Here is an 11,494-nt window from a genome sequence, read left to right as displayed (position 1 = left end):
ATCATTACATGAAACAATATACTATTTTAATCTTGCAAGAAAAAACTATATAAGTATATTTTTATTACATGTTTTAAAGTTTCATTTTTTAGTTTTGGTCTTTGTAATTTGGGTATTATGTAGATGGCGAGAACAAATTATTTTCAGAGAAGAATCCAAACTAGGCAAGCTGCTATGATGGCCACTTTAGGAGCATCTCACGCAATGTATTTTTCTGCACGTTGGTTTTTGTTGTGTGGTGCTGCCATGAATCATGTAATCGAGTCAAGAACATTAAGTTCAAAATATTTTGTTAGTTATTATGAAAGAGGTCAGAATATGATAAGAATGGTATATGCAAGTGATGTTGCGAGTATAGTCACTACAAGAATGGATATATACACTTTTACAAAACTTTGTAAAATTCTTGAAAATAGAGGGGGGTTAAGTAATAGCAAAAATATGTTAGTCGATGAACAAGTAGCTATGTTTTTACACACACTTGCACACAATGAAAAAAATCGGAACATAGGTATCATGTTCAAAAGGTCTGGTGAAACTATATGTCGGTATTTCAAGTTAGTGCTAAAAGCGGTATGTCGAGTACACAAAGAGTTTTATAAAGAACCGGTACCAATTCCAGACAATGAAATAGACGAGAGGTGGAAATGGTTTAAGGTTAGTCGGTTATGAATTTATCTCTAAAACTATCCGGGTTTTATACTAGTCCCCATTTTGCTTGTTGTTATATATCTATTTTTGTTTTTGGTTGAAGGGTTGTCTAGGAGCATTAGACGGAACATATGTTAAAGTTAGGGTCCCAGCTAGTGATCGAAAACCTTATCGGTCCCGAAAGGGTGAGATCTGTACAAATGTCCTTGGTGTTTGTACAAGAGACCTTTAATTCACATATGTGTTGGCGGGATGGGAGGGTTCTGCAGCCGATAGTCGGGTACTTCGAGATGCTATTAGTAGGCCAAACGGTCTTAAAGTACCTCATGGTATGTTATGATACATATAAAATAAAACACAACCATCTTTATGAGTAACAATTTAATTAAGACATGTTTCATTGGATCTAATAGGAAATTACTACCTTTGTGATGCCGGTTATATGAACTGTGAAGGTTTTTTAAGTCCTTATCGAGGTCAACGGTACCATCTTAATGATTGGAATCATCCGCCTACAACTGCAAAAGAATTGTATAACATGAGACACGCACAAGCAAGGAATGTAATTGAGAGATGTTTCGGGTTGATTAAGAATAGATGGGCAATTTTGCGTGATGTTTCATTCCATCCACATGATTCCATGTCACAAATAATAATTGCTTGTTGTTTGATAAATAATTTCATCCGTGCAACAATGGCAGAAGACCCTATAGAGCACGAAGTGCCAATTAATCATACACAACCTATAAATGATCACGATAATGTTATTACAACCGTGGAGACTTCACAAGTGTGGAGTGATTATAGGGATAATCTTGCAAACGCAATGTTTACTGAATGGAATGCAAGGCGCGCTCATTAGTGTGATTTTTGTATGTTTAGATTTCTTATTATTAGTAAGTGCCAAAATTGTATTTTTGTGACTTTCTAGTTAAGAATAGAAGCTGAATGTATGTTTTTGTGACCACTGATGTATGTTCCATTATTGTGATATTCGCATACATATATATATATGGTTCAATGTACAAGTAAGTTATTTTCAATAAAATTTCTTACAATTTTTCCAGCAGGTCAACTATATTTCTTGTTCAATTATATAGCCATAGGTATGGCAGATTCAAGTGTAGTTAGAGGACCAGGAAGAAACAAAAGACCATGGACTACAGAGGAAGATGCTAAGCTAATCGATGCATTGATGGAAGTGCATGTATCTGGTAAGTATTCAGGTGCCGATAACGGATTCAAGCCCGGGTATCTTAAAGCTGTGGAACAACTATTGGAAAAAAGCCTGCCTAACTCAGGCATTAAAGCTGAACCTCATATCAAGTCGAGAATGAAAACTTTGAAGTCAAATTTTACCATTGTGCACGACATGATAGTAGGAACTAGTACAAGTGGCTTTGGCTTTAAGTGGGATTCTGGGAAAGGTTGCATTGATGCAGAAGAGCAAGTGTGGGAGGAGTACATCAAGGTTAGTCAACTCTAATATAGGCTCAAGAAAGGCCTCTATATATTGTTATTATTATACATTTATTTTTAGTAGTAACTTTTTTATATGTTATGCAACAAAAACTCATAAAATGCACTTTTTTTGTTTGTTGTAGACTCATAAAAATGCTGCCGGTTTTAAAGGTAAGCCATTACCTTTTTATGAAAAGCTTTGTACCATTTTCGGTAAAGATAGAGCTACCGGTTCTCATGCTGTTGATCTTGGAGAAGAAGATGCTGTAGAAGAGACACCAACATCACCCATCGAAGTTGATATGGACATTTCACAATCTGGTGGAGTTGCGGGAAGTGCAAGCAATAAACGAAAGAGAAGCAAAAGTGACGACTTCAGTGAAATCTTCAAGGAATGTTCGAGCGACTTGACAGAAAGAATCGAGCATTCCATTGGTTCGTTGGGTGAAAAAATTGTTGTGAGTGCTCATGAAACCATTGCTGCTGATGTTCTTGAAGAAGTTATCACGGAGATCCAAAGTTTACCGGGCATTAGTGCACATCAACGTCTTAAAGGGATGGACATCATTGGTTGTAATACAAGCAAGGCCCACATATTTCTACGTTCATCTGAACAAGACAAAGTTCTCTATATCCAAATGCTTGCAAATGATGCCTTGGATTAGATGTTTGTCGGAAACTAGTATTTTGAACTTCCTCCATGTTACCCCTCAAAGTTGCTGAATTATGGTTACAATCTTTTGTTCAGGATACGATACTGATGTGGGGATGTATATTTTGGTAAACTATGGTAGATAGTACTATGAAGTATGAACGATGGCATGGTTCGTCTTAATGGCTATTTGTATATGCATTATAATATAACGTACGATGTTAATGTTTTGTTTTTAAGATCTTTAATTAATTGATGTTGTGACAATTTGTTGTTGATATAATTAGGAACACTATTATTTCATAATAAGATAAAGCAACCTAATTATAAAAAAAACATTTAATAAAAATAAAGTTTATAATGAAAAAAGTGCATTAATATAAATAAGCTGTAACAACTCTTGAAAAATCAATGTGGATTATACATAAATAAATAAGTAAAAACCATATGAAAGTCTTTTCCATTCCATTAAATAAAATAACCAAACAAGAGAATGATTCTTTTCTTTGTTTCTTGTCACGATTCTCTAGTTATACCAAACAAAATAATCATTCCTTTTCTTATTATTCCATTCTCTTTCTATTCCCTCCTTTAATTCCATTCTTTATGATTCACTCCTACCAAACACCCCCTTAGTATGTATCATACATGTTTCCTCCTCATAATCTTTTGAAAATTTAAACATTGATTTCAATCATATGGTTTAATATTTTTAAATGATTTGTGAGAGAAGAAACATATATGTATGTTTCTAGAAACACATATGTTATCCTTTTATGCTTTTAGAAACACATATGTTATTCCTTAGAGTGCATTCTTGAGTTTTATTTTGAAGGGATAAGAAAAGAAAGGGTATGAAACTTTTAGTTTTTGTATACTTGAGTTTTTTTTTTTTAAAAGAAAGGGAAGGGAAAGAAAGGGGAAAATAGGATATTTTGATCCCAAAACTTTCTTGCCACTTTTGGCAAGATTTGGAAGGAAAAGTGATGAAATTATTATTATACCCCTCAAACTTATATAAAGGTTTTAATTACTACAAGGCTATAAATGTAAAATTATATTTTTTTTATCCTTTCTTTTCATTCCCTTCAATTCAAGAATACATTTAACTATCAACATTCTTTTCTTTTCTTTCAACTCGAGAATGTCTCTTTGTTATGTAATCATCTATCCTTTCTTTCCCTATTCAATCTTCTCTTTTCTTTTATTTTAATAAAAACTCGAGAATACAATGTAAAGAAAAGTACATGAAAGATGAAAAAAACAATAATTGGCATCATCTGTAAAATGTATTTAGCTTTTAAAAATAAAAAGAATAATAAACAAAAACTTTCGTTTACTTTCTTAACTCTGATCTGTTAAGTTTTTAATACATCGTGTTAAATGTGATCCACTAAAAGCAGGTGAGTAAGATGAATTTTTAATAAAAACAAAGTCGTAAATTAATTTGTTTGAAATTTGTATCCATAGTTGAATGAGTTGAAATGATTCCTCAATGTATGATAATTGAAAAATATAACTAAATTCATTGTAAGAAAAGAATATTAAAAAATACGGTACCTAAGAGGCTAAGATTTAGATTCTAATATAATCGGATAATGTTCGGAAAAAAACATAATCGGATATCTTTTACTATGTAACATGGCTAAAAGTAAATACTCTTGTTAATGAGTATATACTCTTGATTGCTAAGTAAGTTTATTGAAATTGTTTAATGAAGATTTAGATGTGTCATTGAATCATCAAATTCTTTCGTCTCAAACTAGTATAACGAACATATACATCATTTCAGAACAATGTCACAATCATATCCATATTTCTAAAGTAATATCATAAGCATAAAACGTATTAGATTTCAAACTAATATCAAATCAGATCATAATCTCAAACCAATATCTAAGTTAGGTTACGTTGGCACCCCAAAATAATTGTTTGTGGGTATATAGACAATGAGAATGGAAATTTTGTTGTTATGGTAATGATGTGGAGATTGATGTGGATGTTGACATAAAAAGGAAGAGATAAACGTAAATGACAAAATTGATTTGATGATGTTTATCAGTAATTTTGAAATTATTTGATAGTTTGTAAAATGGATGTATATATAAAAATGTAGTGAGCAAAAAATGTTTGTGAAATGATAGGTAGAAAGCTCACATAACATGTTGATTATGATCCATCCTTGTTACAAACAACCAAATTATTTTCAAATGACCAATAAACATAACAAGACCAACTTTTTTCATTTATCTTTTATCTCTCTCATGCTCATTCTTCCTTACAAACAATTAATAAGGGACATTCTTGGTGTCAACACCCATATCAACCCATATCAATATTCTTTTTACAAACAACCTCACATCATCTCATCTTTTTCTCAAACATCCTTGATATGAGTAGCATTATAAACAACTAATTTGTTAAGATTAAAATTCCTCTGATCAAATGGTGGTTTTTTTAGTTCCATAGAATTATCCTAAAAGCTAGAAGATGGAAAAACTTCCTGCTAAACATATCCAAGTTCAAATAAGAGTTTAAATTTCTCAAAGGATCTTCCGATTATTCATCAAAAATAAATATATCCATAAATATTCAAGAAAAGTCACAACTTTAAATCTTCAAAACTTTTGGAAAGCTAGATATAATATGGTTAACAATAATATTCATGAGAATAGCATAGATATTTTTAATGCGATTGTTGCCACTTCTTTTGGTTGGATTCAGAGCCGGGAAAAAAAGGATTGTGTGAAATTAGAGGTGGGCATTGGATCGGAACCGGTTCTTGGTCAACGTTTGACCATGTTTTTCGGGTTTTTTCGGTTCGGAACCGGTTTGGAACCGATTGGAACCGGTAAGGAACCAATTTTTGGATCCAAAAGTGGAACCGGTTATCGGTTCGGGTTCTTGGATAATCTAGAACCGGTTTTTTGCCCACGTCTATTTGAAATGGGAAGAATGGAACGAGCAGATGAATATGGGCGAATATGACTTGCTGTAGTTGGGCTGCATGCTTAATTAGGGACTAGAGAGCATGATTCTGGTTTCTTTTCTTGGCTTCATTATTTTACTACTCGTATTTCCTTTTTTCTAGATGCTATCTTATTGTAGTGTTCCCCGAAACTTGTATGGGATCGCAACAAAAATATTACAAAGTGAAAACCGGTGGTTCGGCTTTTATTGAAGGGGTTTTTTCTTGTGTCTCCACCCACCGTAATTGACACAAGTTTTTTTTTAACCTTTTTGCGATCTTAGTTGTTAAAGTTTTTCGGGATGAGACTAGATGTGTAATTTCATGTATCCTAGACTTTGTATTGTTGGTTTATGACCTCTAGTATCTTGCTAGACGGTCTTGTTAATTGATAACATTTTGCCACTTAAAAATAAAAAAACTTGAGTTTAACCAGAAAAAATATTTATCGAAGTCTATTAAAATATCAAAAACTTATTACAAAACTTAAACATTATATAACAATTGATATCTCTAAACTTCAAAATTTCAAATCCATAAACTTGCAAGTCTTTAAATCTTGAAGGAATCCCTTTTGCCAAAGTAAAACATTTTGCCGAATTACCATTTCCTTTCAACGAATTACAAGTCCTTTTGCCATTAATAAACCAAAAACCAACCAAACCTCTATAAGTCCTACAAATCGGCCCAACATGATTAAATCGAGAAATATTTCTATTATTCGGCCCACCAGAAGCTAAACCAAAAGTAAAGCTCAGCATCCTAATAATAACATCCCATCGAAACAGATATACTAAGAACAACCAACAAAATCTTTTTCCCCATAACCAGGAAATAACTAAATTAACAATGTAATATTTCTCACCAAAAAATGGATCAGTCAATCTATTGACTAGAAAAGTCAACTCTGACATTAACACAATATATCCAACCCATACCCTTGTACAGTTGTACTAAAAGACTTAATAAAACCATATACTTCAGCACCAACAATAACATACTTCCAAGCTAAACACATACATCAAAAGGAACACAAGCAACCAATTTCCAAAATAATTTTCCTTTGCATTACCTCTTCCTTAATTTTGACTTTTAAAAGTCAACAATCTATCTTTAATACCTTAAATACCACATTTAAAAATGACCATAATTTCACTTTCCCAACCAGGACTAACTAGGCTAAAGCACAAATTGAAATCTAAAACCCCATGACAAATCTTAACTTCTGAACCTTCAACCCCATAAGTCATAATAAAAATGATCACCACAAAATACATAATAGCCTATTTTCGATTAACAGTCAACCCTCTTATCCTCAAATACATAATAGCCGATTTTTTATTAACAGCCAACCCTCTTATCCTCAAATAATACATCTCACAGCATTACATCATAAAACTTTGCCAAGTCCAAATCAAAATAACCAAACAATCACTATTTCTTTGCTTTTGACTTTCTGAAGTCAAACCAGAGAAAAAGACCCACTACCCAAAATTATAACTTTCAAAAAGATGAAATTACTACTTATATCAAGATGGCAATCCAAAACAGTCCTAAAACACCAAAACCATATACACATCTCTTTATCTATAAATAATCCTCCACTTATAACTAAACCCATAATTAAAGAAGTGATAAGTTTCTCTCTTAATTTTTATTATCTGGGATGTACATTAGGCTTTGTAAAATGTATATCCCCTATGGGTATGCCCATGATATTTTGTCCTTTATTCTTTATTATCTACTAGCATGGTACCCGCGCGTTGCAGCGGATACCATTGACAACGTTCGATGTCGTGATTACCAAAAACAGTATCAGTGAACAATTAATTAAGCGAGATACCACGATGATACCGTAACTTCAATATCAACCAACACTAACAAAAAATACACGTATTAACAATATAAGTGGATATTCAATTGAAGTGAAATTGTGAAAATAGTTTAAGGGAAAATACTAAATGCTGTTAGCAGTATATATACTGCTCTCACATTCATCTTATTCAATTTTTGGAACGTGATTAAATACCCCCCCCCCCCCCCCGATTTTCACCTTTGCTGTATCTAATTAAATACAGTAAACAGTATGCAAGCTTTCCCTATAGTTTAAATAGGAATGCATTTTAATTGAAATAAAGGAAGGACATTCTTGTACATTTACATGGTTACATTTTAACATTTGATAAGAGAGAGTGTTATTTTTTTTTATATAATAGTATTGATAAAATTTTCTAAAGGACAAATGCCCATATATCACCAAAAAAAAATAAAATAAAATAAAATAAAAAAAAATTCAGTAATGCACATTATATGGGTTCTGTTTAAAGAAGTCTTCTTGTTTGTTTTGAAAGACACGTATCCAATTCACACATCATTACCACGTATCCCATTCACACATCATCTCAATTAGATAAATTTTAGTAGAATGGATTACGCTGATCATTCTTGTGATTATATTAAAAATTACGTACAGTTTTAATCCTTTTAACTTTTGAAATTACACTCATGATGTTAAAGATGCAAACAGCCTCTGCACATCATAAACTACAAATATCCTTTTACAACGATATACATTGTACAAATCCTTAAATCAACTTTATTGTTAACCTAAAACTTCAACTATGTAAAGTGGAAATTATGAATGAGTAGAACGTTACGCGAATGGACATTGTGCGGCATTCCCAGTTCTTCTAGATTGGCCGAAACTCAAGGCCACATACATTAAGGCCCGACATTGTCCCTTCATAACTAATAAGTTTCAAATTCACATGAAGCCAGTCATTCTTGAGGTTATGATTTGAGTTAAACTTCCACACTTTAACCTCCATCCATCCATCCTGCCTCTCTTTTGGTACTTGTGTAGAACCATGTTGATTTAAATCACTTGGAAACCTAAAATATAGAATTCCAGCCTCTTTCCTTCTCTTATGGAGTAGATTGCGTACTATCACAGGACAATGCAATTTGCAGCCCTTTTCTTGAAGCTTGTAAACAAGGTAACAGTCATACTTTGTATCTGGTGACAACATTTGGCTTTGGATCTTGCACTTGATGCGAAATACTTGTTGTGATGGAAGTTCAATCATCTCTTGAAAACTGCGAGGTATATTAGATCATGGGATTACAGTAAGACAATATATATATATATATATATACAACCACCGGGTAATAGCCCAGTGGACATCAGCCGCCACTTTTCAGAAAGAGGTCATGGGTTCGAGTCTTGCCAAAGACAAACTTGAGATAATCAGGGGATTATTAAGTGACCTGGATACTAGCCTGGCCGGGGGATTAGTGGGTAGTTGGGTACCAATTGGTACATGGGATTAGGGGGTTTCCATCCAATTACCCTTTATATATATACATACTAAGTTTAAAACACAAACCTTGAGTCCTGAAGCTGCTTTAAATTAGTGAGCTTTGCATTAGAAGCGTCATAAAGAAACTCCGTTGCAGGAAGTATCTGACACTTTTTTCTGATCACTTCACTTGGCAATGAAAACTGTTCATCAAACACTTTAAAGCGTTTACTACAAAACGAGGGTGAATATCTAATTGTAGTATCGGTTAATTTTTTCTGAAACAAGGAGATAACCTTTTCACCATCGTCATGACTTTTAGACCCTGGGGATACTTCTTCAGATGTAAAGGATCCTCTGATCTCATTCGACTTCTCTGTTTCTTCATGTTTCACCTGTACATAAATTGAAACGTTTTGATATAAACTTCTAATCTTGGAAATGAAATTGTTGCTTAGTGAGTTTACAAAAGGATCCACTGGGCAAACAAAAGAGTAAGTAAACTTGCATCATTAACTTCTTGAAACTCAATGCCTTGAATATAGACAGCACGACTTCCACAATAGCATCGTGAAAAACTTTCCAGCTGAACCTCAAAATCAGTACTTTCCGAGTCATTCAAAAATCGAAACAATTCAATCATCATCCATTCATCTTCTCTCCATGTTGCAAAATATGCATTTAAATTCTCCTTCCCTCTTTTGTACTTTAGGTTCACATACATTCGTTTTGCTTGAGATTTTCTTGGACGACAAAACTTGAAAACTAGATGGACACTGTAATTTACTCCAGGAGATAAAAACTGAGTCCTTGTCCGGATTTGGATCTTCATATTTGAAATATCTAACATCTTCGCGACTTTCTGAAATCTACACTTGCCATAAGATATTTAATTAGACTTAGCACATATACTATATGTCATTTCCATGATACATTTGTCGTTAAAATAAAAAAAAATTACTCGTACCTAATAGTAACGAGTTAATGAAAGCTGCAATTTACTACAGTACAACGCATGTGCACAAGCAAACGCAAATACTCTAAGAATTGAAAGAGATAGATAAGAACCTAGATCCTGAAATAGATCGCCACTTATGTGACCAACGATTTTTGTATGAAAACTTTGTTGCAGATATCATTTTGTTCCTTTCTCCATTACTTCCGAGTGAAAACAGCTGTATTATCGAAAACAATACAGAAGAAAAACAAATCCATTCAGTTAAGATACACTTTATTTGAACACATATATATGGTCTTCAGGTAAGCAATTTGACCCAAATGGTATTTGAATCGATCATATTTTTACAAAGCAACAATATGGATGAAATGCTAATGCAAAGATAATTACCACTGTGCCGTTTTGAAGAAGGATGCCCTCTGTGAGTATGTCATAAAGATTTTTCTTCTTTTCCGTGAAGTACATATCCGGCTTTTCTGACATCTGGAATATTTCTTCATAGCCTTTAGGTAGCTTTGGCCCCCATATTTCATAATCCTCCTACAATTAGAATATATACCGAGTTACATTATAATAAGCCAAGTTTTACTCATATATATCAACCATTGATTTATTTGAAAAAAGAAACAAAGATATCCTCCAGAAACATGGATCTGGATCGATAAAAATTTACCATAAAATGATTTGAAGCGCAATTTTTTCAGTTATTATTCAACTTACTTGGATTTCTAATGCTTTCTTCAATTCTATTACCACTGCACCCGCTGGTGGCCTCTTTGTCCATGAATCTTCCAAGCATCTAATGGCAATCCTTTGAAATGTGATCAATGATTGCGGCACAATTTGCTTCTTTATACCCTCAAACACCATGCTATCAAAATTTCTTCTTCTATCAGCCCTTAAAGCCAAGTTTCCTAAGGACTTTTTCGTATCCTGGCTATACATCCCGGACATGATCTCACATAAAACAACACCAAGTGAGTATATATCATCTTTTATTCCAATTAATCCAGAATTCAATTCCTCATTCATTACAGTAAGTAAGGAACCATCAAAGTTGGAAATTTTGGCTACCCAATCTTCATTTACTATGATGGTATCGGAGTTGATGTGTCTATGTATAACCCGTTGTTGTGTTACATCGCCCCCATGAATGAAGTCCAATCCACTTGCAACATCAATGCAAAGTTTTAGCCTTTTTATCCAGTTAACATTAGCATCTTTCAAATGCTTAGATAAACTTCCTCTAGACCCTGACTCATAAAGTATTATTTTTTCATCCTCTTCGTTACAATAGCCTACTAGACCAATGATGTTATCATGCTTATACTCTAAAAGAATTTCAAGCTCTGTCAAAAACAGATGCTCTGCATCTTTATTCTTTTCCAACCGCTTTATAAGAGCATTAGCGAGTCCATTAGCATTTGGAACATGTCCTATATATGCTTTCCCAAATAATCGTTTTTGGATGAAATATTTATCACTGAAATTTTCTGTTGCCAATC

General features: G+C 33.1%; 3 protein-coding genes across 3 annotated transcripts; 2 read left to right on the top strand and 1 right to left on the bottom strand.

Annotated features, from left to right (window-relative positions):
* Positions 1–327: 327 nt before the first annotated feature.
* LOC122601000 (protein ALP1-like) lies at positions 328–1,513 on the top strand. The gene is made up of 4 exons (XM_043773778.1): positions 328–657; positions 755–836; positions 921–980; positions 1,065–1,513. Exons 1-4 carry the CDS (start codon positions 328–330, stop codon positions 1,511–1,513), a joined length of 921 nt encoding a protein of 306 aa, XP_043629713.1.
* A 246-nt stretch (positions 1,514–1,759) lies between these two features.
* On the top strand, positions 1,760–2,777 carry LOC122599569. The gene is made up of 2 exons (XM_043772091.1): positions 1,760–2,122; positions 2,256–2,777. Exons 1-2 carry the CDS (start codon positions 1,760–1,762, stop codon positions 2,775–2,777), a joined length of 885 nt encoding a protein of 294 aa, XP_043628026.1.
* Positions 2,778–9,494: 6,717 nt separating this feature from the next.
* Positions 9,495–11,021, bottom strand: LOC122599567 (F-box protein At2g02240-like). Its single transcript, XM_043772089.1, has 4 exons — positions 10,710–11,021; positions 10,380–10,529; positions 10,100–10,206; positions 9,495–9,900 (listed from the first exon to the last, which is right to left on the bottom strand). Exons 1-4 carry the CDS (start codon positions 11,019–11,021, stop codon positions 9,495–9,497), a joined length of 975 nt encoding a protein of 324 aa, XP_043628024.1.
* Positions 11,022–11,494: the final 473 nt, after the last annotated feature.

This window comes from Erigeron canadensis, chromosome 5 (genome assembly GCF_010389155.1).
Source record: "Erigeron canadensis isolate Cc75 chromosome 5, C_canadensis_v1, whole genome shotgun sequence".
Taxonomy (NCBI): Eukaryota; Viridiplantae; Streptophyta; class Magnoliopsida; order Asterales; family Asteraceae; genus Erigeron; species Erigeron canadensis.
This window is presented reverse-complemented; position numbering and strand designations above follow the sequence as displayed.

What these genes read in the sequence shown, in the direction of transcription:
- LOC122599569 (XM_043772091.1), top strand. Translation starts at nt 1,760, where the DNA reads ATGGCAGATTCAAGTGTAGTTAGAGGACCAGGAAGAAACAAAAGACCA. An exon ending in TGTGGGAGGAGTACATCAAG is followed by an intron (nt 2,123 to 2,255) that starts GTTAGTCAACTC and finishes TGTTTGTTGTAG; the next exon opens with ACTCATAAAAATGCTGCCGG.
- LOC122601000 (XM_043773778.1), top strand. Translation starts at nt 328, where the DNA reads ATGGTATATGCAAGTGATGTTGCGAGTATAGTCACTACAAGAATGGAT. An exon ending in ACCTTATCGGTCCCGAAAGG is followed by an intron (nt 837 to 920) that starts GTGAGATCTGTA and finishes AGGGTTCTGCAG; the next exon opens with CCGATAGTCGGGTACTTCGA. An exon ending in CGGTCTTAAAGTACCTCATG is followed by an intron (nt 981 to 1,064) that starts GTATGTTATGAT and finishes TGGATCTAATAG; the next exon opens with GAAATTACTACCTTTGTGAT.
- LOC122599567 (XM_043772089.1), bottom strand. Translation starts at nt 11,021, where the DNA reads ATGAATGAGGAATTGAATTCTGGATTAATTGGAATAAAAGATGATATA. An exon ending in AGAAAGCATTAGAAATCCAA is followed by an intron (nt 10,530 to 10,709) that starts GTAAGTTGAATA and finishes TTCTAATTGTAG; the next exon opens with GAGGATTATGAAATATGGGG. An exon ending in TTCTTCAAAACGGCACAGTG is followed by an intron (nt 10,207 to 10,379) that starts GTAATTATCTTT and finishes TCGATAATACAG; the next exon opens with CTGTTTTCACTCGGAAGTAA.